The sequence below is a fragment of the Exophiala dermatitidis genome, assembly GCF_000230625.1.
Source record: "Exophiala dermatitidis NIH/UT8656 unplaced genomic scaffold supercont1.2, whole genome shotgun sequence".
Classification (NCBI taxonomy): domain Eukaryota; kingdom Fungi; phylum Ascomycota; class Eurotiomycetes; order Chaetothyriales; family Herpotrichiellaceae; genus Exophiala; species Exophiala dermatitidis.
In genome coordinates, this window is record NW_008751647.1 from 3,535,656 (window position 1) to 3,563,361 (window position 27,706).

At 52.9% G+C, this 27,706-nt stretch overlaps 9 protein-coding genes across 9 annotated transcripts; 5 read left to right on the forward strand and 4 right to left on the reverse strand.

The window, feature by feature from the left end:
* Window positions 1–977: 977 nt before the first annotated feature.
* On the forward strand, window positions 978–3,677 carry HMPREF1120_02741 (uncharacterized protein; the record flags this gene model as incomplete). The annotated part of the gene is made up of 1 exon (XM_009156786.1): window positions 978–3,677. One exon carries the CDS (start codon window positions 978–980, stop codon window positions 3,675–3,677), a length of 2,700 nt encoding a protein of 899 aa, XP_009155034.1.
* Window positions 3,678–3,743: 66 nt separating this feature from the next.
* HMPREF1120_02742 (uncharacterized protein) lies at window positions 3,744–7,830 on the reverse strand. Its single transcript, XM_009156787.1, has one exon. The coding sequence runs from the start codon at window positions 6,454–6,456 to the stop codon at window positions 4,939–4,941; it is 1,518 nt and encodes a 505-aa protein (XP_009155035.1). The 5' UTR covers window positions 6,457–7,830; the 3' UTR covers window positions 3,744–4,938.
* Window positions 7,831–8,101: 271 nt separating this feature from the next.
* Window positions 8,102–9,234, forward strand: HMPREF1120_02743 (uncharacterized protein; the record flags this gene model as incomplete). The annotated part of the gene is made up of 2 exons (XM_009156788.1): window positions 8,102–8,571; window positions 8,628–9,234. The coding sequence occupies 2 exons, from the start codon at window positions 8,102–8,104 to the stop codon at window positions 9,232–9,234; spliced, it is 1,077 nt and encodes a 358-aa protein (XP_009155036.1).
* A 306-nt stretch (window positions 9,235–9,540) lies between these two features.
* Window positions 9,541–11,933, reverse strand: HMPREF1120_02744 (uncharacterized protein). The gene is made up of 3 exons (XM_009156789.1): window positions 11,566–11,933; window positions 11,347–11,518; window positions 9,541–11,272 (listed from the first exon to the last, which is right to left on the reverse strand). The coding sequence occupies exons 1-3, from the start codon at window positions 11,709–11,711 to the stop codon at window positions 10,055–10,057; spliced, it is 1,536 nt and encodes a 511-aa protein (XP_009155037.1). The 5' UTR covers window positions 11,712–11,933; the 3' UTR covers window positions 9,541–10,054.
* Window positions 11,934–12,246: 313 nt separating this feature from the next.
* HMPREF1120_02745 (uncharacterized protein) lies at window positions 12,247–13,497 on the forward strand (the record flags this gene model as incomplete). Its single annotated transcript, XM_009156790.1, has 4 exons — window positions 12,247–12,269; window positions 12,439–12,719; window positions 12,777–12,891; window positions 12,951–13,497. The coding sequence occupies 4 exons, from the start codon at window positions 12,247–12,249 to the stop codon at window positions 13,495–13,497; spliced, it is 966 nt and encodes a 321-aa protein (XP_009155038.1).
* A 3,755-nt stretch (window positions 13,498–17,252) lies between these two features.
* Window positions 17,253–19,535, forward strand: HMPREF1120_02746 (transcriptional regulatory protein AMDR; the record flags this gene model as incomplete). The annotated part of the gene is made up of 3 exons (XM_009156791.1): window positions 17,253–17,644; window positions 17,751–17,870; window positions 17,957–19,535. 3 exons carry the CDS (start codon window positions 17,253–17,255, stop codon window positions 19,533–19,535), a joined length of 2,091 nt encoding a protein of 696 aa, XP_009155039.1.
* Window positions 19,536–20,185: 650 nt separating this feature from the next.
* On the forward strand, window positions 20,186–21,670 carry HMPREF1120_02747 (MFS transporter, MCP family, solute carrier family 16 (monocarboxylic acid transporters), member 10; the record flags this gene model as incomplete). The annotated part of the gene is made up of 1 exon (XM_009156792.1): window positions 20,186–21,670. The coding sequence occupies one exon, from the start codon at window positions 20,186–20,188 to the stop codon at window positions 21,668–21,670; it is 1,485 nt and encodes a 494-aa protein (XP_009155040.1).
* Window positions 21,671–22,286: 616 nt separating this feature from the next.
* Window positions 22,287–25,896, reverse strand: HMPREF1120_02748 (uncharacterized protein). The gene is made up of 3 exons (XM_009156793.1): window positions 23,671–25,896; window positions 23,287–23,516; window positions 22,287–23,214 (listed from the first exon to the last, which is right to left on the reverse strand). The coding sequence occupies exons 1-3, from the start codon at window positions 24,229–24,231 to the stop codon at window positions 22,620–22,622; spliced, it is 1,386 nt and encodes a 461-aa protein (XP_009155041.1). The 5' UTR covers window positions 24,232–25,896; the 3' UTR covers window positions 22,287–22,619.
* Window positions 25,897–25,914: 18 nt separating this feature from the next.
* Window positions 25,915–27,686, reverse strand: HMPREF1120_02749 (glucan endo-1,3-beta-D-glucosidase). Its single transcript, XM_009156794.1, has 2 exons — window positions 27,095–27,686; window positions 25,915–27,005 (listed from the first exon to the last, which is right to left on the reverse strand). Exons 1-2 carry the CDS (start codon window positions 27,523–27,525, stop codon window positions 26,354–26,356), a joined length of 1,083 nt encoding a protein of 360 aa, XP_009155042.1. The 5' UTR covers window positions 27,526–27,686; the 3' UTR covers window positions 25,915–26,353.
* Between the last annotated feature and the right edge of the window lie 20 nt (window positions 27,687–27,706).

Below are 27,706 nucleotides of genomic sequence, written 5' to 3' on the forward strand. Positions count from 1 at the left end.
AATGTACAATAGTAGTGATTAGTGTGGGCTTCGTACGCTCTTTTTTTCAGACTGTTAGATACATCTGTCATAGAACGAACTAAAATAATAAATAGGATAAAGCGGGTCACTGTCAACATCCACATTACTGTCGAACGCGCGTTCACCTAGAAGATCTTCAAAGACAGTAGTAAGGTTGTATCCGAGATTGTCTCCTCTCTGATACGACTATATTCAGCCTTCCAACTGCGTACAACTAACCTGTGTACTAGATTGGAACTCGAGACTGGTTAGAAACCCAGCAAACAAGCAAGGTTGGAAGAGCCATTGGCAGTTTTGCGGATATCACAATTGATATCTAGAACATACAGGCAAGGAACGTGCCGACCTAGGTAGCATGGTAGTTGTCCGGCTAGGTAGTAAAGCACCTGTAGCTTTAAAGCACATAGGATTGACGACGGGGCTCATCCACGACATGCAAAACTTCCACCGGTTCGAGGTCATCAAAATACCCGTAGATCGCGACGTATCCGCTACGACGAGCACTGCAGTGTGGTATTGTCCTACATGAATGTACAATTGCAGTGCAGTGCTCCCTCGTATCCCGTATCACGTGATCGCGCCTCGGGCGTCCCTCTCCTTCGCTGGCGGCGACTTCAACGGTGGCAGGGGTCACTGCTACACTGGCATAGTACTACTGCACCGTGACTTTCGCTTGTCCGGCAGGCTGCGTTCACGAGGCAAAACTTGGTTCAGGCTGCAGTGTTGAACCCGGGACACACAGCAAGTGTCTCTCTACCTACTATTCTATCCAATTCAAGTTCACCTTCACCTTCATTTACCAGCCTCACCTCGCCCTCTGCAGAGATCCGTCCCCTGATTCTGTGCCACATCAGTTTTGCTCAACTGGCAGTGTCCACCGCCCAGGCGCATGGCGTTTCGATCCATCTCTCCTTAACCTCCGGCTCCGACTCTTGCCCATTCAACCCCTCTCTACCATGCGTCCTCTCCGCTTCCTATTGCTGCTGGTGTTCTTTATCGCACTGCCTATAGTATTGACCTGTTGGACGCTCTTCTGCTCATCGGATGGAAGTGCTGCGGATTCCTTTCATGCAGGGTACACCACCAGGTCGACTCGCCTACGGGCACTGTTCTCCTTCTCGACGCCATCCTCTCTGTTCCCGCCTTCCGCCGTCATCAGTCTGACCAACGACAACTCAACGTTCTTTCTCGCCAGGCCCGCTGCATTCGGGCCCAGCTTGCCGTCCAGAGGCCTCAGCGGCCAACTTTGGGTGGGCAAGGGATTCGGAGATGATGCTTTACTGAAAGAGGAAAACCTTCACAATGTTGGATGGGAATTGGGCTGTTCCGATGTGCCAGGATGGGAGGAGGAAGCCTCGAAGAAGTTACAACATCTCCCCTCGGTCAACAACGGTCATATCAATGTTCCACGCGATTTAGAAAAGCATGGTTTGTCAAACGAGGCCGTCCCTGAGGATTCACCGGCTGTGGATGCCCTGTTGCCTGCTGACGACGGCACGGACGACTATCTACACCGGCCTCTACCCGATTCAAACCCTGCCGCCCCTGGCCAACCGGGTGAGCCTGCAAATGCTGACCCATTGCCCAAGGCCAAAGCGGCCACGCACGCCGACATTGAGTCATTGCAAGAGAGTGCTGATATTGCGGGGAAGATTGTGATGCTTAGTCGTGGTGGCTGTGGGTTTTTGGAAAAGGTGAAATGGGCTCAACGTCGTGGGGGCATCGCCCTTATTGTCGGGGACAACGAGCGAGGAGGTCAATTGACCATAATGTACGCCAAGGGTGATACATCAAACGTTACGATCCCGGCCGTTTTCACGTCTTATACGTCAGCCCACCTGCTTTCATCCCTTGTTCCGCCAGAGGTGGGAGACGACGAAGAACCCATAGCCAAGACGTCGGACAAACACTCGCAGGGCTCACCCATTTCACATAAAGGCGTCAAGCCGAAGTTGCAGGGGGATGGGCCAGTCTTTACGTCGACCAAATCCAGCAGCACGCGCCCGACCATTGTGCCAGCTGGTGGCCCTGATGGTGACGTTGTTGACAAGGAGAGCAACTGGATGGATAGCATGCTTTCTAAACTTGGCCTTGGCGATAACTCCCCGTTCTCCCATGCCGAGGACAGCCGTCGACCACCCAGTAGTGGCAATATCGATTGGATTCTAGTGGAGGACTGGGACGATGACTTGTCTCCAAATGCCATCAATCCGGCCGAGACAGCGTCCAACATGGCTACCACGTCCACCTCGCCCTCGAAGCCCAGATCCACATCCACATCTGCTCCTAAACGTGCTGGGGCAGATGATTTCGTGATAGGGGTTCAAGACTGGAGGGATACCGATTTGGTTGCACCCAAGCCTACAACCAGCTCCTCCAGCGCTGCTGCCAACTTGAAGGATGCTGTTGGCGATACTCCGAACACTATAAAAGCTTCAAGTGACCCCGGAGCCACTCTCAAAGGTGGCAGCATTACTCCAGGGAGCGGTGAGTACGATCATGAGAAATCCAATTCACCAAACCGCTTTCAGAGAGGCGGGAAGCAGACAAAGAGTCATGATGGCAAGCCTAAGCAGCCTCAGGAACAGCCTCGGTCGAAGAATTCTTGGCTTGATGTTCTAAGATCAAAGGACTCGGTGGATATCTCCAAAAAACCGCCACCTCAAACTCAGAAAGATGATCAAGGACCAAAAGAGAAGGATACTTCACAACACATACAGGCACAAGATGAGCAGCAGCCTGGGCTATGGGTCACTCTTACACCTACCAGTGTGTCGACTAGTCCATTCTTTGACACTCTCCTTGTGCTGGTGGTCAGCCCACTAGTGACTCTGACGGTCGTTTATGCACTATTACTGCTTCGTTCGCGGATTCGGCGGAGAAGATGGCGAGCACCGAAATCTGTGGTTGAGCGGCTACCTGTACGCACATACCATACGATTTCCACCGCCTCATCGACCACTTCTTCGCAAGTCGCATCTCCAAATAACGCTTCGGCCACATCCCCGTTGCTGATGTCTGCCTCGCAAAACGTTCAACAGAGGCCTCGCCCCCGATCGCAGACAACGAATGACATATTTTCCGGTGGGAGCACAGATAGCTCATTGTCACCGTCCAAAAGTCCACCAGAGAAGAAGCAAACCAAAGCCACCAAGCGCAAGCGATATACAGGTCGCCAGATCGAATGCGTTGTCTGTCTTGAGGAGTATGTTGATGGCGAGAGTCGGGTGATGTCTCTCCCTTGCGGTCATGAATTCCATGCCGAGTGTATCACACCTTGGCTTGTGAACCGTCGTCGAACCTGCCCAATCTGCAAAGGCGATGTGGTTAGGAGTCTTGCCCACGCAAACACGGAAAGGTCTGACGAAGGAGAAAGCGGGGATGAGCTGACGAGCGACGATGTCCAAGACCGTGTCGCCCAAACCGCCAATGAGGAGCCCAGTGCCGCGATCCCCATTCCTTCACTTGGTCGAGGGGAAGATGGCCGAGAAGATGTTGACGAAGACATCGAGAGAGGACACGACGTCGACATCCCTTTAGTAGGTGACATGCGCGGACGGGAACGACAATCCTTATGGAGAAACCTCAGCGCCAGCGTCAGTCGTCTCAGTGGTGACACGCTTTGGAGGCAGACGCCCCTAGACCGTAATCGGTGACCTGTCAACCAGGTCAGGCAGGGTTGAGAATCTGGCTCGAAAGCCGTGTCTTGGTGTACCTCATGTTTATGTAGGCCTACGGTGGCCCCAGGACCTGTTATCAAGGACAAGCTTGACTACAGTGGTTGGAGGGGCTGGGGAGGTCTGAGGTTGATGTCAGTTCATCGGTTGAATTTGTGCATGGAGTTTCAGGGGCTAGGGTCCAAAGTGTTGGTGTCGTCGTCTGCGGTGCGAAGGACCTCTCTTTTTATCAGTAGCAGCATTCATCCGACATATGTAGCAATGGGGCTTCCAAGGGGTTGTCGCCATCCAAGGCTTCGGAGTCTGAGAAGACGAAAACTCGTGCTGGCCAAGATTATATCTTCTATTACTATCTCCTTGGTATTACAATAGCAAACTAATAGGGACATAGGCCGCCCTGGTACATGTATGTACAACCACTGCATGCCATAGACTTAAATAAGCATTCCGGTCCTTCCTGAGATTCAGCAATGCTAGCCTCATATAAGGTATTAGTAGAAGACAGTGCCAGGAAGTAATACTGAGTATCACGATCACAATGCATCCAATCAAAACGTCAACATCTGTTCCCAGTCCTCATCCCACCCGAGCTCCAACCGTAGTACTCGTCTCCACTAACAGTCATCGGGTTCATTAGTCGACTCTTCCTTGCTGTTCTCCTCGCACCTGTCTGGAAGTTGGAGGTTCACAAGACCCATTCGAAATTATCATCCCCAAGCACTATGGACGACATATGGATGGCAATGTGGTCTAGTGACGCCGGCAGCGCCCGTATATCGAGTGGGCGGGAGAGCACAGCGCAACGCATCGGTTCTGAGGATGGTCTGGAGAGACGGGGCAGGAAGTACGGAGGGCTGCTTTGAGTCTCGTTGATTCGACTGCATTGGACGTTCTCTCTCTTTGCTGCAAAACCCCAAAACATACATAAAAAGCTTCGTGTATACTGCGCGACGGGTCGCCGAGTCACTTCCCATCCACGCAGGTGTTCTGTGTCGCGTCTTCCTGTTCATACAGTTCTCGATTCTCGCACCGCTCTAACAACACGAGCGGCAGATGATCGCCAGAATAATGGGAGCTTGTCCAGACCTTAGTAGAGGGCTTGCAAGGTGGACGGAAGGCGGTGACCGTCCTCTCGTGCTAGCACGATACCCTCCCCGACTGGTACGACTGCCTCAACAATGTGTACCCTTCAGGCCCCGCCATAGGCGTCATCTCGAGAAAGTGGTCTTACACTTTGGGGTCACGGCACTTTGGGGAACGGTGACCACTTCGCAGTGTTGCTAGCGCGAGCTATCGACTTCAGTTCTTGTGGGCTCCTGGGCTTGATGTCTTCTGGCGGTGGCTCAGGGATACCGTTGGGGTGCTCCTCGTCCACGAGATAATGCCTAGACTCTGGCGCAATTCCGCTGAGGTCTGGCTTGGTGGGCTGCAGCGAAGCAGGCATTTCCCACCCGTCAGGTGCTGGGATCTCGACCTTTTGGCCTGTTTTCTCATCGATTGTATAATGCCGAGCAGGCAGCACTTCCACAACCCTGATCGGTTGAATGTATGTATAGTAATGATGGACGTGGATATGTCGCGTGATCTCTTCCTGAACAATCTCTGTTCTTTTGTTCTTCACCACTTCTTGCGTGACTGCTGGGCGTATCGTCTCCACGACATGTGTTTGCTCTGTATATCCAGGCTTGAAGCCTGGTGGGAGATACGAATGCTCGATTGGTTGCCCTGTCGGCTGAGACTGCGAGGCACTGCCACGGCTACTGCTGCCTGCTGGCGGAGAGTTGCCAGGATCCGAAGACGACATTGTAGATTGCTTCTTGGGCGTGCTCGAAGACGATGGAGTATAGTATAGAGGGTTCAAGGGAGAGGGATCGTTTGGTGCTAGAGGTAGATGGCGCGGTGCCCTCTGGCCGGCAACTGGTGAAGTTTGGTATGTAGGGCTGGTGGAACGGGCTGGAGATGAAGGTGACGACTCTCTTCGGGATTCACTCTCTGCTGGCGCTTCAGAGGCAGTATGTTTGGGTCTTAAGGAAAGGATGCCGTTGGGAGCTGATGCAATCCTGCGGTCGTTGACGGCTTCAGGCTCTTCTCTGGTCAAGAGGGGCTGGTCTGCAGTCAAAGGACGGGACTTTTTGCGCAGGGAAGAGGATCGCTGAGGAATCACTTGCTCAGGCAGCTGAGGCAAGGCGGTGAGACCCTGAGAACTTGAATCGAGCGATTGTGCGTGCGGCGTGGAAGAGGCGTGGGCCATAGCCGGGGTGCTGGCCGAATTCCTTAGGGTTCGCGACGAAGGGCGTTTCTGGAGACGATTCCTGGATTGAGAACGAGAACGACGGGAACGAAGGACACCAGCATGATCAGTGGTGGTGGTGCTGGTAGTTAACGGCGAGCTTGGCCGTACGAGAGCCTGTTCTGGGCCCGAGGAGGGACGAAAAGAGTGTGCCGTCGTACTATGACTACCTGGATTGAAGCTCAGACTGCGATGGTGCTCGCCAGGCTGGAGCTGGAGCTGGAGATGCAGCCTAGTCTGCTGGTGGTGGTGTTGGTGCTGCTGCTGCTGGTCTCCTCTGCTGCTGCGTCGCCGGCCACGCGAGTTCGAGCTGCCACCGACAGTGCGCAAAGAATCCTGCTGCATGACGTATGGAAGTTGAAGCCCGTGACGCTGCGCAGAATCCACGTCTCCCGTTTCTGTGCCACTTGACCTCAACGCCTGGTCCTGGACGCTCCGGTCACGCTGGTTAGCCGCTGTCAGTGACATCTTGATTGCCAGTTCAGCCCTGGTGATTCGTTTCCAGAACGCACGGCGCCGAAATGCCCGCAAAAGCTGGAGTCGAGTCCAGGTCGCGCTTGTGGGAGGGCCAACCAAGTTTACAGTGTACTCGGGCCTCACCGACTGTAGTACGTACTACGCGCCACAGTTTCCTCCCCTTTCTTCCCTCCATGGCACTGCCTGGTTCACACAGGAACCAGGGGCCCGAAAAGAGAAATCTCCCACCGCCTTGGCTTCATACGCGAGCCGGATCGCCTCCTGTTCGCAGGAATGAACCCACGAGGCCAGCATCTGGAGCGTCTGGGAAGAGAATGGCCGGGTAGACACGAGCCAGACAGAGTATAGTCTGTCAGCCATGCAGCCAAAGGCCACTCAACTTGAGTCAAGCGATTGGTTGTGGCACAATCTGTTATGCACGGCAGCCTTGGTCAAGCCCACAGGAGCAGAACTACTACGGTGTAGCCCTGGCCACTGGTCCCCCGGAAGGGTGGTTGTCCGAGGGCCCCGATCAGTACTAGGAGCAGTGGGCTTCGCTTGAAGGAGCTACTACGATAGACTCGCAATCAAGCATCAGATGGTTCATCCGGGTGGTCTGACGAAGCCAGTAAACAGCCCCAATGGGGAGACCTGAGGACAGCTTCGGCCACATCTCAAATAAGGTTGTTGTCAGACTCGACCAATTTTTCACTCCTGGTCTGCCTCACGACCAATTGTGGGCCAGGCTCTGAGCAGGAACTGGGCCAGGGGTACCCTGGCTGTGGCTTTGCTCCTCAAAAGATCATGTCAATCTCAGTCAAACAAGTCGGTAGCTTTGACCTCTTCCGACCCGCTCGCCACAGCTCAGCAGCAACTCCTCAGCTTTCCAGCATCATAATTCAACGCTCATGACGCACCCAGACAGTGCAACAGCTGCTATGGCGTCCTTTTCGAGTCGATCTCGTCATTCCCCATCCCACGTTCGGGAAGTGGATGCTTTGCGTAGCCTCCCGCCATGATCGATGGGCACATCTCAGAACTGACTTCAATATGTCAGTTTGGTCATGCTGCCAACTTCCATGCCAGTGGCATGAATATTGTGGCTGTTATTGTTTCCTCAGCTGTGGGCCAGTGCAGCACTGCAGCACGTAGCACCATGTTTTCAAGAAAGCAGTCCGTTCCCGGCGAATTCGGTGGGCTTTGGTGAGCTTTTGTGACCTCAGTGTTCAACTCTCTTTGTGTGGCACAGGCCAGGGTCTGGATATGACCTCAATATTGAACACCAATATGGGTAAGTGCTTAAGCCCCCCAAATCTAGATCGACTTGAGAATGGAGACGGGTGAGATAGGCACGATCCACCACCAATCGATCAAGCGCATGTTTCCTGTTTGTCGCTCTGCAAGTCTCAATATCAGTGGTTCGCCGGGACCGGGGGTCTCCAGGATGATATCACGGCCTTTGGCAGCTATGGTGCGCATTATCTCATACCCATGTCGACATCAGAGGGGGTGCAAAGTGACCGTCTGGAAAGCATAAAATCAGCTTGCCTTCCCGTGTCTTTCAGTTCGACATCAACAACTTCGATACCCAAACCAACATTGAAGAACATTTTGACTTGAGCTTTTTTTAAAATTTTGAGTTATTCATATCGCAAAGATGGAAGCTGCCAAAGCCGCCGTGAACAAATTCACCTCTCACCGAGGTCATCACACCACTGTGGATGAGACAGTCCAGCCCGCCGTCGTCAAGGAGACTGTCAAGCCGGTCCGACACGAAGAGGCCCAACAAGCCGTTGACCGTGAGGTCCACCAACACCACTACCACACCACTGTCCAGCCCCTTGAGCACAAGGAACAACTCCCAGAGAAGCATGTCCACAATGTGCTTCCCACGGAGCACCGAGAATTCCACCACGAGAATGAGGGCGAGGCCAGACGCAAGCTGGAGTCTGAGCTAGGTGCCTTCAAGGACACCAAGAGAGTCGAGAACGTCCACGAGACACGATCTGCCGCTCCCGCTGTCACTGGCGAGCATGTCCACCACCACGTGCACGAGACTGTTGTGCCCGTCGTTCAGAAGGAAACCATCCAACCTGAGGTTGTCCATACTACCATTCCTGTTCATGAGTAAGTCGACTCTTATCAGATTGTCTTGTGTGTACAGTTGCTAACTCCGGCCACAGGAAGCATCACGCTGCTAGTGAGCATCACGGACTTTCTGCTCTCCCCACCAAGACGCTCGAGGAGTTTAAGAGATCCGGTGGCGTCATCTCTGGCGGCAAACACGAGAGCCACGAGGAGTACGATGGTCCGCCACGCCCATACAACGATAAGCTCAAGACCGACCTGAAAGAGCTTGGTTTTGCAGAAGGTGAACGCCACACCGGCCACCACACCACCGGTACTACCGGTACTACTGGCACTACTGGTACCACTGGTACTACTGGCATTACTGGTACTCACAACACCCACCACACCACGGAGACTGGTGTCGGTGGTGTTGGCACGCACCACCAGCACGGAACTGGTGTGGAAGGCTCTCACCACACCGGCACCGGTGTTGGAGGCACTGGAGTTGGCAGTACTCACCACACCGGAACTGGTGTCGGAGGCGTTGAGGGTCGCCGCGGCGACAACTTCGGTACCACCGATTCCACGAGCCGCGAGTCTGGCCTGAACCGTGGTGTCGATCAAGTTGGCTCGCACGAGAAGACCAAGCCGAGCTTGATTGACCGTCTGAACCCGCGGAAGGATGCTGATGGTGATGGCAAGGCTGGCCTTGGTGACTAAACGATATGTCCCAATAATATACTATGTAAAAGAGCGAAAGAGTTAGGGCTCTTGGATGTTTGTGTACTATATACCTTTTTGGGCGATGGATTTTTCATGTTACTATCAGATAGCAAACACAAATGCTATGTGCTAAGCACGATTATGACATGATATATTCTCTTGCTGTCTTTGGTTTTCAGAGGCTATGCGACTGCGTTGAGTCTGATGAATAACATAACAGTTAATCAACCGCGCGTTGTACCGTGTCTGACCCTCGGCACTGCTCAAGTTGTACTGACCTTCATGATCGAGATCCCAACAGCAGCCATACGTAGCGCCGGGCTAGTGCCGCGTCGTACCACACTGAACGCCGTCTTGCCAGGGCCCAGGTTTCCTTTCCTAAATATTGCTAGGTATCGAAGAAGGCTGGATGCTTCTTAAACTCACTGCCCTGCGCTGCACCAGGACGATACATAACAGCTTGAAACTACTGTACCTAGGTACCTAGGTAGCCAGCCAGTTTTGCAGAGGCTTGGGTCGTGTACTACTGTAATTGTATTGGTTCTGGTTCAGTTTCAGGGTCTGCCGTTTCTTTGATTCCGAGTCCTGCCTCATGGACGCCAACGACTTGAATTCAAATAGGGGCTGCAAGCCACCCAGCCATCACCGCTCACTCACTCACTCTCTGCAGTAGGTAGAAAGTAATAGTAGAAACCCAGGAAATAGTATCATTTGCAAAATACTGTCGTATGTAAAGCTTGCTATGGCAGAGAGCAGGAACACATTGCCCCCAGGGGAATGATGTGGGGGAAAAGATGCAAACCGGCAGTTGTTGTTTTCATTCCTCGTCCTCATCGTCGTCAATGACACGTCTCTTCTTCCTGGCTTGTGGTGTGCCTCCTGGGGCGGCGGCAGCGTCACCTTGGGCCTGCTGGCCTTCGGTTTGACCGTCATCATCGTCGCTGGCCGAACGTTTCGGCGTCGATCCTCTATCGCGGCCGCGGTCGCGATCTCTCTCGCGTCCATCCCGCTCATTGCCGCCACGAGTACGGTTCTCGATGACGGTTTCACGCCCTTCGATCTCCAGGTCATCCACGTCCGGGTCTTCCTCTTCGGCCTCGGGTTCTTCTCCACCCTCTTCGTCGTCGTAGATCTCGGGTTCTTCGTCGCTTGCGGCCAGGAAGTCATCCTCGCGGTCGTACTCGTCTTCCCGGCCTCGGCCCCGTGGCATGTTCTCGTCCTCGTCGTCGGAATAGATGTCGCCGCGGCGGTTAACCTTGCGGCGCCGAGCAGACATGCCACCGCTCTTCTTGCCCCGAGCCAGCGGCATGCCATCGTCGTCTTCGAGCCCTGCCACACTGAGCCCTGCCCCTCCATACCGTCCAAGTCCGGCGCGGCCCAATACACGATCCTTGCGCATCAGCAGCCGGTCTTCGGCAGCCTCGCGTTTGCGGCTTGCCCGAGTCCGTTCCTTTTCGAACATTTCCGCGGCTTTCTTGGCCAACTCGGGATCTTCTTTGACTTGTTTCAAGTTGGCTAGAGGGTCGTGCATCTGGGTTGCCGCGGCCAAAGATTGCTGCAGCTTCAACACCGATTCATCTGCCAGATCGCCGGTCGGCTGGATTTTCATGGACGCATCAAAGGGCGCCATGATCTGCAGGTCCACGCCGGCCGTCATGTGTGGTGCAGCCAGGTAGTTGTGCGAGTCCTTGTTTGCGTCATAGTCCGACTGAGACGCTCCCGACTTCTTAGGCCAGGATTGTCTTAGGGCAGTGGTGGAAATTCGGTAGTGGTCCTTTGGTGACGAGGCGATTTGCAGAGTCAAGCTTCCGTCGGACCACCGAACAATGCGCGAGTTTGATTGCAGCAGCTCCGGGTTCTTGGGGTCGCGGCGCCAGAAGATCGTGCTGGCGGCGGTGGAAAATGCAGAAAACTTGGCGGTCGGGTCGGTTTCGGGATCACGTCCGTCGTGTGGTGCCGTCGGAGGTTCGTAGGTTGCAGGGACGAAGTTGCGGTGTTTGACGCCCAGAAAGGGAGGCATGGTGAGCAAGTACAGCTGGAAAACATGTCAGCATACCGTATTGCTAAGAGCAAAGCATGCGACTGTGTGCATAGTCTGTGTATTCGTACCTCTTGCCCCTCCGGTGGGTTGACTCTAGCAAGGTCCACATCCAACAGCTTCAATTGCTTTTGCTCTTCATCCAATTCTTCGTCATGATCTTCAACGGTCGTGGCGACGCGGTCTGTCCGGCCTTCATCGTCACCGGAGTCGAGTTCCGAGTCGTCGAGTTTTCGATGCGAGCTTCAGATGTTAGCAGCTGCGTGGGAGAATGCGCCAGATCGGCTCACTCATTGATGTCTTGGTCAAGCTCATCATCGTCGTCGCCGAAAAGGTCGCCGTCATCGTCCAGGGCAGTGTCACCGTTCAAACTATGTGGCGAACCTTCATTCTCAAAATCTCTGGCCTGGTGCGCAGAGTCCTCCTCCGCAGACATCTTGAGTGAGCCTGTGCAAAAGCGCAGGTGGTAGGTAGTGTGTTTGCAGCCAGCTCAGAAATAGAAATAAAGGGAGATGTAGATGAGAAGGAAGATGAGACAGAGTAGAGGGAGATGTAGGCGAGAAGGAAGATAGGTATCCAACTGCACACACCACAACGAGATGTCAGAGAGGGACTGCCAGACAACTGCCTGCGTGCTGCGAGTTCTTTTGGCTGGATTTCTTGAGTGAGGATGTCGAAGCGCGATATCACGCCCGAAAAAGGTTAGCGTAGATGTTCGGCTCAGTTGCCCCAGGGGGAAAAAGGTCGTGTTTAACCCGCGAACACGGGATTTGATTGGCGCCCTGGCGCTGTCTCCGACTTTCATATGATCCTTGAGAGTCTGGAGTCCAGATCCTGAGTCTCAACCGTCAACTCAACTTCAAGTTTACTTCACCTCGATCGTACAGTTTCACCCAAACCATCGCGTCCTTCTCATTTGTCGTTGATCACTGTTAAGGCTAGATCGCGTGCACAGTTTTTTCGCCGCCGACATGGCGACCTTCTTTCAGAGCGTGTAAGTAATGGCCTCCTACTACTCGTCCGTCTGCACACCCACCGCCCCTGTTTCTACCCCCTGTGTTGCGTTCTCTGCAGCCCAGACGAAATACGGCAAAAACTACTAACTCATGCAATGTCTCCCCGGTAAACAACTTCCCTAGAACCCAATGCTAACCTGAAATCAGTCGTCAGGGGTTCACTCGGGGCAATACGAAGAGTACCCAAAATCTCAAGGCCCAATACAACGGATCGCAGTCGCCCAACCTCCAGCAAGCACCTCCTATGCCTACCCTCGCGAACTCCCCCTCTATGTCGTCCAACTACAGTCAAGAGAATGCATACGTCGAACAAGAACCGAAGAAGTTCTTGAATGAGAAATACGCAAAGTGTTCGGTCAAAGGCAACTTCCTGACATTGGCCGCGCAACCCAAGAATGTCGAACTCGGGGAGTGGCTGGCTCACCAGTGTTGGTTCCCTCCGCATGCCTCGTCTCACTTGGGCAAAGCTAATTGATTGTTTACAGTGGTGGAAATGAATCGATTGCTCACAAGCATGATCCTGGTCATTCAGGAGGTGGACACCAACACTGGAATGCCTCTTTGCAATGAAGTCGGCTGCCCAACCATGTCTGCTGGACGGTATGTCTTGTCACCTTTGACTCCAAGAGATGGGCAGATGATACTCATATAGCTTGCAGTCTCACGTACACCTGGCTCGAAAATGGACGACCGGCCAAGATTCCCGCACCGCAATACATCGTTCGAGTGCAACGGTGGATCGTGGGCAAGATCCACGACGAGAAAATCTTCCCTACCGAGCCACCACCAAGTGTTTCTAGCACGGCATACGCGTCGGGAGATACCAGTTCGACGCCAGGCTCCGCAGCCACGACTCCTATCCCGGCCGGACCTAGCAATCAGTCTCTGACCACCCTTGCTGGCAACCAGGATGAGTGGATTGGCAAGTCATCCGGGTTCCCCCAGAACTTCCACCAGGATGTCAAGAGTATCATCAAGCAGATGTTCCGATGCTACGCTCATTTGTACCATTGCCACTGGGATCATCCTTTCTGGCACATCAACCGCCACCTTGACCTCAACAGCTGCTTTGTCCACTTCATCACCGTCGCCATGTACTATGACCTGTTGCCCAAGAAAGACATGGAACCGCTCCAGGGTCTTGTTGACATCTTCATCGCCCAGGGTATTGTTCCGCGGGAGGCTGTGCAGCAACATGTCAGTTAGACGCATGCGCCACGTTCCAGCGATACTAGTAGAGATGCTGCTATGGATACGAATGAAGAAATATGCATTTAGCGACAGGGGCGTTGGTGGTGATATGGCCAAGTGAGGGCTTCAGGAGTCTGGTGAATTGAGGATGACTGAGTTACAAGCGCTATTGAGCAGAAGCATGGGCATGGAACATGGAGCGCTGGAGCATCACGAGTATGGAGCGTGCTGGCCACCCTACCTAACTCGAACTCGTTGCACTGACTGCCCACCCACATAAAACTTACAAATCGAGTTTTCAACCATCAAAAAACACAACATGTGTGGACTGCTGAGGAAGATGGTATGGGCATTACTGGGGTGATTTGGAGCGAACAAACGAAATTTCGGGGTTAAGGTACGAAGCAAAGGAAGACTCCTTTGTATGCCGGCTTGAAACATGCTGCAGTAGCTCTTTATTCAGAGACAGCTGAAGGCCGACTCTAGCTTCCGGTAGTACTTTCTTTTGTTCTGTGAACAAATGAAAATTTTCTATGGGTCTTTCATACGGAAAAGTGATTCCAATGTTCAGCGTGTATCATTTGCTCTATCCTTTTGGGGTATTCTGTAAACCTAGGTACCTGCTCGTACCAACCCATATTTCCTAGTAGTTGGTCTGGCCAAGCTACGCAGTGGACACTGTCCTATGTGTGTGCCAATGTGGTGTAGTACTACCAGTAGTAAATCCTATTCACGCGCCTGGCAGTCAGTAACTCAAGTTTTGAGAGGGTACAGTAGTATATGATGTCAGTATATGCGGTCAGCTGGAACAATCAACTTCTCAGGTCTGTACAGGAGTGAGCGATGTCTTTCGAATCAATTCGAAATCGATCTGGATTCAAGATTCGAGACTGGGAGTGCAGTTGTTCATCAAGCGGATTCACACTCAAGCCAAGCATGGGCGTCTAGTCAAAACATGCTTCACACGGATCATGGCCAGAGCCGCAAAAAGGACATGTCGGCCACCCTGGGGCGAGCATGGGGACTGGCAAGGCTGAGGCCGGGGCTGGCTGTTGAGCTGCAGCAGAAGCAGGATGGTGATGATGGACATGGGCACACGAGGTTGATCTTGTGGCAGGCATTTTGGTGCTGTTGATGATGCTATTTATGTTGATAATGCTATTTATGTCAATGTTGGTGCTGTTGTGATGTTGATTGGGACCTTGACCTTGCTAAGCTTGTTGGTGTTGATGATGATGACCTTATGGTGATAGCTGATGTTGCGGATGAGATGATGGCAAGTGAAGGCATGGTTGGTAGGCGAACAGGTCGACATATTTATCAACACATCAAGGACAGGAAACAGCATATACAGCTGCTGTTAGCAGTCACCGCTGCCTGTGTTTATCAACAGTGTGAAGCAGTGGAAAGCAACGAATGAATTGTTGATGTGAGACATGGTGACAAAGTACTCCTTTGGCTAGGCATAGGGAAGCAAACTTACGGGTTACTTACCACAACAAGGTGTTTGTCACCATAGAAAATAGAGGAGTGAAACATCCAAAACAAGAAGTGGCTGTACTTCTTTCAGTATGCACTCTCAGATCTTCACCGCTGCTGCAACAGCGAGAGACTGTGTGGGCTGATAAAATGAGCCACAATACACCAATCGGGTTGATTAGCAGCTAAGTCGGACGAGTTCCTTGACAAACCGACGTCAAACCACCGGAAAGAGGTTGAGCAAGGAAGTGAAACAGATGATCAAGGGAATTTCCATTGTTGTAGATGCTGAAAGAAAAATGCGACATATGGTAGCGACTGCAGTGGGCAAAGAATGGTCACAACTCAGGTGTCAGTTATTCCTTGAGCATTGAGCACGGAGAACAAAGACCCCATGGACAATGAAGCCGGCCCTCTACCTGGATACCGTGGATTGGCGGTGATGGGATCTGGCTTACCGTTCAGGGCTTCCAAAGCGCTATCTGGATGGCCTCTTTACCGCCTGTAGTAGAGAAATGAGCGGTATACCAATTCTCAATATTTTGATTTGAACCAGACCAATGGCGTCTAAAACGAAATTGTGTCAATTTCCAGGCCTTCGGGCTCGTGACTCTTAGCTCACTATGCTGCTGTCCTGGAGCTACCGGGATGTCGGATCCCTCGTCGGTCCCATCAATCGCTGGCAACGCTTTTACCCTTCTCGAGTCGGGAGGCAGAGCGTGGTAGCTGAACCGGTTGTTCTTAGGCAGAAGTTGTCGATGATGGCCGGTCTCGGTCGTGGTATGCGTATCCTGCGACGCAAAAGCCCTGTGGTTGCAAACAGCTCTAGCACTTTACTGCCTCATTGCGTGCATTCTTATCGTAAACAGTCTGTTCCTCCATTCGTGTCTGGGTGGCGAACAGAAGGCTTCGTTCTTTCGGGAAGGATGCACCCTGGTTAAGAATTAGCTCTGATTTCGTTCAGCTCGGCAGAACAAAGGCGACGGAGTGGGAGGAGGTAGTCTCGTCCTGTATGTTTGACGCAAGATTTCAAATGTCGAGGCGATTGTGATCAGGGCGAGGGCTGCCATCTCGATAATAGAGCCAGGCGGACACTTGGAAAGCTCCGTAGTAAAGGAAGAGGAGAGAAGTAAGTGCGCTGGAAGCTGAGGCACCACAGAGTGCGTCTGAGGAAGCAAAACCGAATTCAACTCGTCGCTAGTGGTGGGAGATGCCTGCGTCCTCCTTCTCCGCGGACAACTTGAACTGGAACTTGAAGCAGCAGATCACAGGATATCCTAGTATACGGCCTGTAAAGTTTCGCGTTTCATGAAGCTCAAGACCTGTAACTTACATAGTTAAAGGCTTGCTTCGACAGCAACTACCTTGTGGCCAAGATAAACACAAGCAAAACATCGAATACAAGCTTACTGGCAACTGGTTGGTCCTGTGAGCAGGCAGACCAACTGCTACTGGGCGGTCCTGACACCAGCCGTTCGCCAAAGCAAGACGATCTCATTACCCGTGTGCCTCCAAGACGAGAGATGATCTTATGTTATTATACCAGGAGCCCACCTGCAGTGATATCGATGGCCTGGATACGAGTCATGGTCGTGATAGAGAACAAGGGCAAAGATGGTGGTTCAGTACAATGTATGGGGCATCGGGGCATCCCACACTCACGTGACACGTGACCGGCTGCCCGCGACCAGGCTGGCCAATGGCAGGGCGGCAGCTTATCTCGTCGACATTCGCGATGCCAAATTCTTACACAATCAAATGCTGCTTCATTCGCCAACCTGAAGTTCTGTATACACGCTTGATGCACGCTTGGGATGCGACCCAATCTCACTTCCCGATGCTGGGTTCCGCCATGCACGGCCCCGGTCCAATGCCAGATCCGCCGGCGCCCCTTCACGCAGCCTCCCGACATTGTCTCACTGCAAACTATTACTGTTTCCAGTCTACGCTCTGACTTCCAGCATTGCTGATCCAAGTGCAAGAACTCCCTACCCGATGACAGCGGCTCATATAGTCTTAAATTGTTGTTGGTCAAGTCCGAGTCGTCGATCAAAAGGGCCGGATCTGCCATCTGCCTACGTGCACGTCTCGCCTACACATGTATATACCTTGATAGTGGACCAGTCCAGTCCAGTCCCGTCATACAACCACCGGCCAAGCCTCAAAACCAGCAAGATACCAAATTGATAATGCTAATATCTATTGTTCAAGTTGGAATTGAGCGTTGGCACCAATAGCAGAGAGCCTGATTATCAAGGGCTGTCATCTCCATCAAGACCATGCTCTCGACCATGCCTCAGCCCTTCCAGCAATTCCAGCAACCACTCGACCCGGTGCTTACCCCAAGCGGTAGCAGCGGGAGCCTCTCCAGCCTGAGTTCGATAGCCATGACGCCTCGCATGGGAGATAACAGCAATCATGGTCTAAATCCAGCAGCAACTCCTCCTATTCGACCTGATCGTCCCTGCGACGCCTGTCGCCGTCGCCAGGGTCACTGCGTCATCAATCCTGACTCGGCTTCCTGTGTGATGTGCCAGTTTCACGGACAAGCCTGTACCTTTATCGAGGATGTGGTACCGAGGCGACGCCAACAGCCCAACCCTGTTATGGGATCCTCCAGTATCACCACCAATTACTCTTCGACTACTGCAGCGGGTGCTCCCTTAGCTCGACACATACAACCGTGAGGCCATTCCACCCTTCCCCCATTCCCTGTCCAATCTGGACCTTGACCCTCTCTGCATCCCCATCCGTCTCCCCTATCTATTATCAGGCTAAAGAGATAACAGAGCCGCCGATGGCAACGGTCAAGCCCCACGACGGCAATCTGGTGAAACCATCCCAACCGGCCCCGGAATCGACGATTATGCCAACTTACAGGGAGAGTCGATGTTGAAGAAAACCCTTGGGTACGTTGTAAAGCATCACAACTACATCGGCGTTGTGCTCCAATGCCTTTCTTAACCTCGTCGCCGTGGCTGACCTCGATGGCTAGCCTGCAAAACCATCGATACGCAAAGTATATTGGTCCAACCGACGAGCATGACTTTGCGCTCCTCGATCTGCGACTGTACGACGATGTGCAGGGCGAGTCACCTGCCGACCAAGGCTCCTTTCGTAAAGTCGGTCCGAACGAGTTCTTCCATCAGTATGCCGACTCGGACTCTCCCAATCACTTCAGAGAGGTCGAGGAGTTGGATAACATCGAGCACATTGTGGCACCCCATGGAGAGGATCTGATCAAGCTCTACTTTCGCATTGTCCATCCAAATTACCCCATTCTACACAAAAAGGTGTTTCTCGAGAAATACGGCAGGACGTATCGGGAATTTTCACCCCCGCTGCTGGCTGCTGTTTACATTCTTGCATTAAATTGGTGGTCATACAGTCCTGAATTGTCCCAGCTGGTCAAGCCCGACGTCGCTCAGCTTGAAGATGTCGCTTACCGGACGTTGCAAGACGTGTCTCATCGAGCCAAGTTATCTACTGTACAAGCGGGACTGCTACTTCTTCAGCGACCACGAAGTAACCAGGCATGGCAACTGACGGCTCAACTGGTTGCCATTGGGCAGGATCTGGGACTTCATCTGGATTGCTCCAACTGGCGCATTCCTGAGTGGGAACGAGGACTTCGAAGGCGTCTCGCCTGGGCTCTATACATGCAGGATACATGGTCTGCCCTGATCTACGGACGGCCTCCCCACATCTCGTCGACGAACTGGGCTGTGCAGCCTGTGCGTGACAGTGACTTCCCAGAGAGTGTGGAAAGCGACGTGGAGGAGGCCAGCAGCACGGGAGTGGAAAAGGGTCGCACGCTATTCACCTACATGATCGCGCTGACAAAAATGCTTTGCGAAGTTTTGGAGAACCTCTATTCGCTAAAAGCCGAGATGGAGGTACAAAATGCCTTTGACACGACAAAGGCCATTCTTGAACGAGCTAAACCAATTCAACTCAAGCTTCGGTCGTGGTATGCTGAAATGCCTGACGTCCTTCGGATGGATGCAACACGGCCAGGCACGCTGAGCTCGGTGGGCTATCTCCACCTGGCATATTTCGCTACAGAGATCACCCTGCACCGTCGGGTGATTCGGTCCTTATCACAAAAGACAGATCCTTATTTGGTCCAGATTTGCCGGTCAGCAGCCAAGGCCAGGCTCATCAGTGCTATGGACTTTTTCAACCGCCTCAAGCCCGAACATCTCCAGTCGTTCTGGTATTTCGCGTCCAAATTCAATTTTGCACTCATTGGCACTTTTGCCGGCCTTTGCTTCGTCACTTCGGTGAGCCAGGAAGAAGCCGAGTTCTATCGTCGCCGGCTGCAAGAGTACCGCTGGACATTGCGGGTATCTAACAAGAGTGCGGAGTTTTTGGAGATTGCCAGTGGTATCCTGGAGTCAGCGGTCGGTGCACTCTTGAAAGCGGCCGACAGCATTGATAGTCGACGGCTGGCATTCCCCATGCTTCAACATCAGGTCTCACGAGAGGATGCCACGATGGATACCTCCTATCCAGGAGCAGACTATGGCAGCGGCGAACAGCAAGCGTACTACGACACGCCGATGGGGTCCTGAATGGCAATTCAAATGAGCCAGGAAACTGGTTGATACAGCAATTTTTGCCTTTCGGACCTCAATGCTGCATATCAAATCGTCCTGGGACTATTACTCGGAAGTTGTTGCTCAAGGCTCTACAATGTTGCTTGCCTGATCCGACGATCGGAGTCCATATCCGAATATGGGAAGGCTTCCACGGATCACCAAATCAAGATCCACATCTGTAGCGATACCCACACACCGGATTCCATGGGTCAAATATCTTATGCAGGAGGTGGCCGCCTGATTCCAATCTGCTTTGATGGAAATGTCAGCACTGGAGCGCTCAAGTCCGATTTGAGTTCCATTGTACAACACCAACTCCTTCAGGTCATGACAGTCTACAATGTTGTACCTTATTCTGTCGGCATACTATTCGTCAGGGTGAACAGCGCACATGCTCTGTTAGTACCATCGCCAACCACTCTGACTGGACCGGTTGATACAACCTAGACCCAAACCTAATATTGAGGTCATTGCCTTCTGCGTTCGCAAATCATGCTAACACCCTCGATTGCAGCGGCGGCTGACTCATCGTGTCATCTCCAACTTGGAAAGGCACCATAACTCAACATCACCTAGCCAGTCTTCAATTGTGACCGACCTTTTCGGGGTCAAACACGCGGATAATGTCGACAACGACAGAGACTGAGCTGCGGGTTGTGCCTCGCGCCGATCCTCTCGATACATATGATGATCGCGACGGGCGGCGCGCAACAGCAACTGACGTGCCGGAGGCAGGACTGTCGCCTGAACCGGCCCCTTCGAATGTCGCCATATCAATTTCCAGCTCTGTCCCAGATGGAGGATACGGATGGGTCATTGTGACAGCTTGTGCGATTGTGACGTTCTGGTTTAACGGCATGATGGGCAGTTGGGGGGTGATTCAAGCAGCACTCCTCCAGTCCCAATTACCGAGCACGTCGACTTCAACCGTCTCGTTTGTGGGGACACTTGGACTGGCCTGCGCGGTTGCATTTGGCGTATTTGGCGTCCGTCTGATACGGCTGCTGGGCGCGCGAACAACGGCCTTGGTAGGCGTCCTCCTCATTTCCTTGAGCGAGGTGTCCTCCAGCTTCACCACGTCCAACATCGGCGGACTTTTCGGCACATCAGGGGTCCTCTTCGGTCTGGGCGCCTGTCTATGCTACTCTATCTCCAACACGATGCCGACGCAATACTTTGCGGCCAAACTGGGGTTGGCATCTGGCATTGTCAAACTGGGCGGCGGCATCGGAGCTGCCGTACTAAGTGTGGTCATTGATAAACTCATCGCTCGCGTAGGCATAGCATGGACATTCCGCATCCTAGGGCTTAGCACGCTCGCCACGGCCGGACCTGCCGCCTGGTTCATTTGCGAACGCGTCCCCAACAGCAACAGCGGCCGTGTCCCTTTCTTGGATCTCTCCATGTTCCGCCATTTGCCATTCACCGCCGTCTTCTGTGCCGGCGCGGTGGGCACTTTTGCACTGTTCGTCCCACCGTTTTTCCTGCCTCTTGTTGCGCAGAGCGTCGGTCTGGGTTCCAGCACTGGCGCCGCCCTCGTCGCCGGGTTCAACTCGTGTACGGCCGTCGGGCGATTCTTGGCCGGTTGGCTGAGTGACGCCATTGGGCCCGTGAACATGTTCCTGGCCACAATGCTGCTCAATGCCGTCAGCATGCTGGCCATCTGGCCTGTGTCTGACTCCCTAGGGCCGCTCATTGTGTTTTCCATGTTGAACGGGCTGGCGAACGGGGCGTTTTTTACCGTCTATCCCGTCGTCGTGGCCAGTACTGCTATTGGGATGAGAAACCATACTGGTGGTGGTGGTGGTGGTGCAAACAGCCCCGTCGCCGCAGTCGCCATGAGCATGGCCATCACCGGCTGGACAGGCGGGTATCTCATGGGCGTGCCTATTGCAGGATATTTACTTCAAGCATCCGGTGTGGGTGGTGGTGGTGTTAGTGCAGGCATGACAGACAATAACAAAGCAGCCGCCGCCGCCAACAGTGCCCATTCGATCGACCCGTACCGACCCGCCATCTTCTACGCTGGAGGCGTCGCCCTTGCCGCCGCGGGGTTTGTGTTGGTCGCAAGGCTGAAGATGGGTCAGGGGGTCAAGAAAAAGGTGTAAGAAAACAAAAACGAGAGGAGCAACCTAAGGAAGGGATATTTTGTGGTCCACAACAACAGGGGGTTTGATGTCGGATGAATCCTGGATATCCAAGGATGATGGCCGGGAACTGGAACGGATCAAGAATCAACCGATCACTGGCAATGGGCATAACGAAACAACCATGTTGAATGCTCAGTACCTACTCATTATGGCTAGTAGACGTCAGTGTGGTGACTGTCAGGAATGGACGACTGCTGCGCCGCTGATATGGACGCTTTTTCCCGGATAATGATGACCAGGTACGTATGTAGGTTACGTACTTACCTACCTAGCTATAGACATGAGATAGATTATAGATCGGATGAATGTGTATGTCTGTATGCATGTATGAAAGGATGACTATGTTTTTTAAGGTATGTACGTGGGTATAACATGAAACCGTACTTTGATCACATTCACGATAACCCGAATTCGGCTTTCCAAGAAAAAAGACATCGAATTTCCAGACTGTGTGCACTGCCAGGACTTATCGAGGGTATCTGTGTTGTCGTTCCAATTTCCATTCGGTACAATTTAACATACAAGGTACTACAGTTCAGAACTTCAGATCGATTCAACCAATTCAGTCCATGCATGGTAGTTGAAATCAGTAATTAGATGCGTTAATGGCTTTAAATTTGTCTAAAATACATTCCATATAATTACCAAGTAAGGTAGAGCAAAAACCCAGATAGATATGTAGGTAAATAAATATGATTAGGCTTATATTAAGGCGTTGAGCGGTATTTGTGTAGGAGGCATGATCACCAAAATCAATCACAAATCACCCCTGTTGTTGGGAGAGATTTGAATAACATATTCCCACATCACTGGCAGGAGTCTCTGCCTGATATTATCCCACCGCAACGCAACCGACGAAAGACACACCGTTTTGATCCAGACCGGACTGTTGGACAATTTGTCTCCTTTAGCCAGACTGGTACAACACCGGCCCAGAATAAACATAAGGGTTGACCATACTCAAATTGAAGGCCGTGACGTATGGGTTCTGCGAGGTAATAACAATAAACATTGTTCCGTTGGCCGCCGGATCGCCAGCAAAAGTGCTCATGTTAGGCTGGACAGCCGAGGCCGTGTTGCCGCTGATATTGACGAGCGGGACATAAGTGGCATTAAGCTGGGACACAAACATGGCGTATCGAGGCGCATCGGCCAGGGGAGATCGGGCCGTGACGTACGAGTTGTTGGGGCCGACGGTCTCGTTGACATTGCCCCATTGGAAATGGACGGGGCGACCTGGGTACGACAGTGGAATGGAGCGGTTTTGACTGATTGCCGGGCCGCAGTCGGAAGATTCGCCGGTAGCATTGAGACAAAGGTTGCTGGCCGCAACGCCGGTGGTGTTGAGAGGGTTGGAGCCCGTGCCTGGCTGATCGGGACCCAGGTTCGGGTTGGTCTTCGCTGGGTTTGGTTGGTTGAGCACGGTGAGAGAGGGGAAGTTTTGCCATGCTAGACGAGTTGTGTTGGCCGGGCAGCTTGAGATGTAGGGTGCGAGTAAAGTCCTATAGTACTACTTGTTAGCGACAGAAATAGACAAAAACTTGGACTTCTCCGAAGCGAGTGGAGCAACTTACCAGGCCCAGCTTTGTGGCACGCCCACTTCAAACCATACTGGCATGGGGAACAAGCCGTCGAATTGGCGGAAGATGAGTTGCTGGCGCGCTTCGGTGGTGATGGACTGCAAGAGAAGCGTTGCGGATTCTCGAGAATCCAGATGTCCCAAAAAGCCGTAGACGCCCGATTCGCCGAAACGAGTTAACTTCTGGCAGAAATCAACGAATTCGCGAACGTTTTGGAATGGATACTGTTGGGGAAATAGAATGATTAGTACATGGTATTCTATATCACCAAAGGCAGGGACAAGGCTGAAGAGTGAGACGGGATAACTGTTTTTCCGAACACAAGAGAGTGTATACGTCCGACGTCTTCTTCACCCCGTAGCAGGATAATCGACTTACGTTGTATGTGCATTGAGGCGGCGCAGCAGGCCCAAGAATGTTGCTCAGCAGAGTCGCGTGGCCGACTTCCTGGTCAGCCATAAACTCAATCAAGAACCGATCTTCGGCGGTCAAGCCGGCGGCCTCGAAGTCTGCGACCGAGAATCGTGCAAGCGCATTGTGGAACAGATCCAACTCAATCCACTCTTGATACAGGGCCAAGGTGAGGGACTCGTAGTCGAAGTCCGAGAGAGGGTGGTAGTAGGGAATCGTGCCATTCAAACCCTGGCCGCCGGCGGGTTGATACGGCACGGGCATGTAGGTCGCTTGAAGCTCGCCATTGGTGTTGGTGTAAGTGACCACAGGCGAACCGGCAGGCGCGATCGACTGAGCAGTCGCAGGCTTGGACAAGGCGCCTACGGTGGTGGGAGTGCCCGAGAAAGGTCCATGGGATGTAGGACCGGTAACCTCAGAGCTTCGAACAGGAGGAATAGGGCCACTGAGCGGAGTGAGAGTGACCTGAGGAGCGGCTGCTGCCAACGCCCCGATGCCGAGGAGCACGATCGATGATCCGGACTTCATACTTGCGACCTGACCTCTGCTTGTGACAAGTACGTGCTCAATCAATTGAAGGCTGGGCTGTCAGGCTGGATGAAGAATCAATGCGCAACATATAAACATCTGTAGCTGGGCAGACCTGGGGGGTAGATGACCTCACGCAAAGAAAACAAATGTCACAGAAACGCTCGTGTTGGGACGCAGTTATTGATTGATCCCCTACCGCTAGGACTTGTTCGCCTCCAATATTTGATGCTGGCCGAGTATCGGAACGATCAGACGCACCAATGACGCCCCCAGAGGACGCCATGGTGGTTCAGAGAGCAAGGGCCTGACGTCGTGATCCGCCCAAGCAGGAGCAGAAGGAAGACATTTCCAATGTGGTAGTACTATGTACATTGTTGCAGCAGCAAGGGTACCGCTGGAACTGCCGGTCGGAAAGTCGATGATGCTTCGAAGAGAGGCGAGGCTGGCTCCCCATGTCGCTTTGGTCAAGAGGAGGAGGTGGAGCCATGCAGCGGACAGAAAAAAAGGGTGACAGCGACGTGGCCGCGCGGAACATGAGGTCAAGACAGGGCCGTTTGGTCGCTGTTATGACGTTGACAAACCAAGATCCGGGAGCTTTCCCCGGAGGGTCAAAGCGACAGCTATTGGTCTCCGCTGCCGTTTGCTCGACAGGGGTAGCTTTCGACGATGGAGAGCTTCCCTCGCTCGCCGAGGTGCCTGGATTGCCTGGCGAGAAGAGCATGGCGACCACTCTCGTCGCCAGAGTCTTCAGAGGCCCGAGCCGATCATGCTGCCTACCTTAGAGACGACACGCTGTATATTCTGGTGCTCGCATCTCGTGGTGAAATGCAGTATGAAAACCGTGAGCGGTGATCAGTGGATGAGCTCCAGCGCCACATCCGGAAGCCGCGTCCGACGGCGTGGCGTGCAGAGAGCTACGATGTTAGGCCCGGACTTCCACCTGACACCCTGGAGGAATATTGTTTTATTGGGCATATTGTACAGTAGCTGCACGTACTGGGTCAGAAACAATAAAAGTCCGAGTCTAACAGCCGTTATGCTCTTGCGTCAAGCTAACAAGAATGGCATAGGTGATCACGATCGGGCAGTTTGCCTTTTTCTCAACAAGCATCCAAGATTAGGTTTTTGGAAAAGCCGATGCCGCAATGGCCCTCATTTCTGGATCTGCTCTGCCGGTGACAGCTCGGTCGACGGGCGACACTGGCATGGCAATGACAATTGTCTGTCTTCGAGATCTCCCTTGTCTCGCCCCGGGTTTGGCGTCATCAAGCAGAAAATGTACTACGACGTTCCTGAGGCAACTGGTTTCGGAGTCGTACGCCGGCCGAGAAGTTGACAATCAAACTTGACCGCAGAGCTTTGTAGTGTTCTCCTTGCATGAGCTGATGAGGGGGAGGCGAGCGATACCAGTTGCCAGTCCGAATGTGGTAACACTGACCGAGGGATTCTTCGAGCTGTAGATCTCCTGGTTGAAGCGTCCAGTTACACTTTTTGTTGTTGTCAGGCACGATACCTTGCGCAATAATAGAAGGGTTCCCACTGGAAATCCTGGTCCTGCAGTTTGGCTTGATTCCACGGGATACTAGTAGTACCTCCGCGGCTGCCACCAGGAACTTGCCGGCCACGGGCACCTTGTCAATATCTGCATATGCAGCTGTGAAATGGCCGCCAGGACACACCGTATATCCGGCAATGCGGTTCCCACACTAACACGTCGAAGAATTGGCCGATTCATTCTGGCGAGGGTGCTCATATTCTGTGACGCCTGCTTCTGGACGTCGTGAATGATACATTGGACTTGGTTGAATTGTAAGAGGCTGTAACGTCGTAGGCGAAACCGGCAGTCGTTCGACAGGCGGTAGAAGCCAACGACGTACCTACCTAGAAACAGGACCCTATGGCTGATGGCAATGTTGGACATGTGAACAAGCTCAGGTGGTCTCGCTCATGTCATGCTTAGGGTTCAGTCTAACTGGACTGACAAGTTCCATCACTGTACCATCACACTTCATCATTCAATCGTTCATTCATTCATTTGCGTTCTATAAGCAGAGGGTAAGCAGGTTCGCAAACCAACCACGGCTTCACCCTGTTTGTTCCATCTTTCCACGATCGGAGGTCACATCGTATCGCCCTCTCGGACCCAGCTCCAGTCACCGTCGAATCTGGCCCAGCCACCCATTTCCGGCTCTTCTTGCATTTTCATTTCATGCACGACGAGATCGTAGGTGCCCTCACGTGGTTCTTGGCCTTGACATACATTTCCACCCATGGCGATGTTCAACAAGACCACAAAATCAGCCACGCGTCTTGTCCCCTGAGGAATAGGGGCCTTCATAACGGCACGGCCATCTATCCACCACAACAGTCTACCTTGACCAGTTGACTCGTCCTGTTGCCACGCAAATTCAAAACGTACAGGCCGTCCCTGCTGCATGCCCTGCACGAATGTCGGGACGACGCGGTGCTTGTCCTTGTCCTGTGGCGTATAAAAGCCCCAGTGTAGACACGAATGATTGACTCCATCGCCATTCCACGTCTCGGCGATATCTACTTCGCCGTCCGTGGGCCAGGTGAACGGCTCGAACGGAAGCAGCCAGAAAGCCGGCCATATTCCACTCGCGCAAGGCAGTGTCAAAGTTGCAATCAGACTGCCTCGCGGGCGGGCCAGGCGTTGTCGTGAAACAAGTCGAGCCGAGGTGTATTTCTTGGAAGGGTCGGGGTTGGCCGGTTGAGAGATGGCACGGAGGACCAGAAGATGGTTTGGGGTGCTGCATCGTCAGTTCCGACTATCTTTGAGGGTGAAATTGTCCTTCAGCCGGTATCTGCGGCATAGGACGGACGTAGACCAGAAACTTACTAGAACGAATTGGCATTATCAGCGGTGTAGTGCTGCTTCTCGTTATTGCCCCAGCCATTGTTGTTTCCCAGTTTATGCTCCCATTCAACACTGACTGGCGTCGAAGGGTCGAATCGGGGCTGCCAATAGACTGCGGGTGAGGATGGCGGCTGCCCTGGAACAGTGGGACGGGTGCTTTGAGGCACCGGTGGTGGTACTTGTTGTTGATATTGTTGGCCTTCTTGATAGTAAGGCTGAGGTTGCTGTCCAGGGTAGAAATTCTGCGCCTGGCGGGCACCCTGACCAGGATAGTATGACTGCGAATGTTGCAGTTGGTTCTGGGGAGGTGGCTGTTGCTGTTTTTGAGAGTGTTCATTGAACAGTCTTTGGCCCTCTTGATGAAGGTCCTTGAGTTGGGACTTGAATGCTGAGAAGGTACTTTTAAAAGGCATCACGGCTGGTCTTGATTTGCTCTGGGGATTGGTTCTATAGCCAAAACTCGATTCGGTACTTAATGCTGCTGCTGTGACTGGCACCCTACCAAGCGACTCGGCTCTTCTACTGCGAAGGCAACAGATAAGATCCAGCGAAAAATATTATGGTTGTAGATGTGTGAAACAGTGGTTGTCTTGG

Coding starts and splice junctions, on each gene's coding strand:
- HMPREF1120_02742 (XM_009156787.1), bottom strand. CDS start 6,456: ATGTCACTGACAGCGGCTAACCAGCGTGACCGGAGCGTCCAGGACCAG.
- HMPREF1120_02744 (XM_009156789.1), bottom strand. CDS start 11,711: ATGTCTGCGGAGGAGGACTCTGCGCACCAGGCCAGAGATTTTGAGAAT. Junction 11,519..11,565: donor CTTGACCAAGACATCAATGA/GTGAGCCGATCT, acceptor TAACATCTGAAG/CTCGCATCGAAAACTCGACG. Junction 11,273..11,346: donor ACCCACCGGAGGGGCAAGAG/GTACGAATACAC, acceptor CATGTTTTCCAG/CTGTACTTGCTCACCATGCC.
- HMPREF1120_02748 (XM_009156793.1), bottom strand. CDS start 24,231: ATGAAGTCCGGATCATCGATCGTGCTCCTCGGCATCGGGGCGTTGGCA. Junction 23,517..23,670: donor CGCCTCAATGCACATACAAC/GTAAGTCGATTA, acceptor TTTCCCCAACAG/TATCCATTCCAAAACGTTCG. Junction 23,215..23,286: donor GTGCCACAAAGCTGGGCCTG/GTAAGTTGCTCC, acceptor GTAGTACTATAG/GACTTTACTCGCACCCTACA.
- HMPREF1120_02749 (XM_009156794.1), bottom strand. CDS start 27,525: ATGCCTTTTAAAAGTACCTTCTCAGCATTCAAGTCCCAACTCAAGGAC. Junction 27,006..27,094: donor GATAATGCCAATTCGTTCTA/GTAAGTTTCTGG, acceptor CTGACGATGCAG/CACCCCAAACCATCTTCTGG.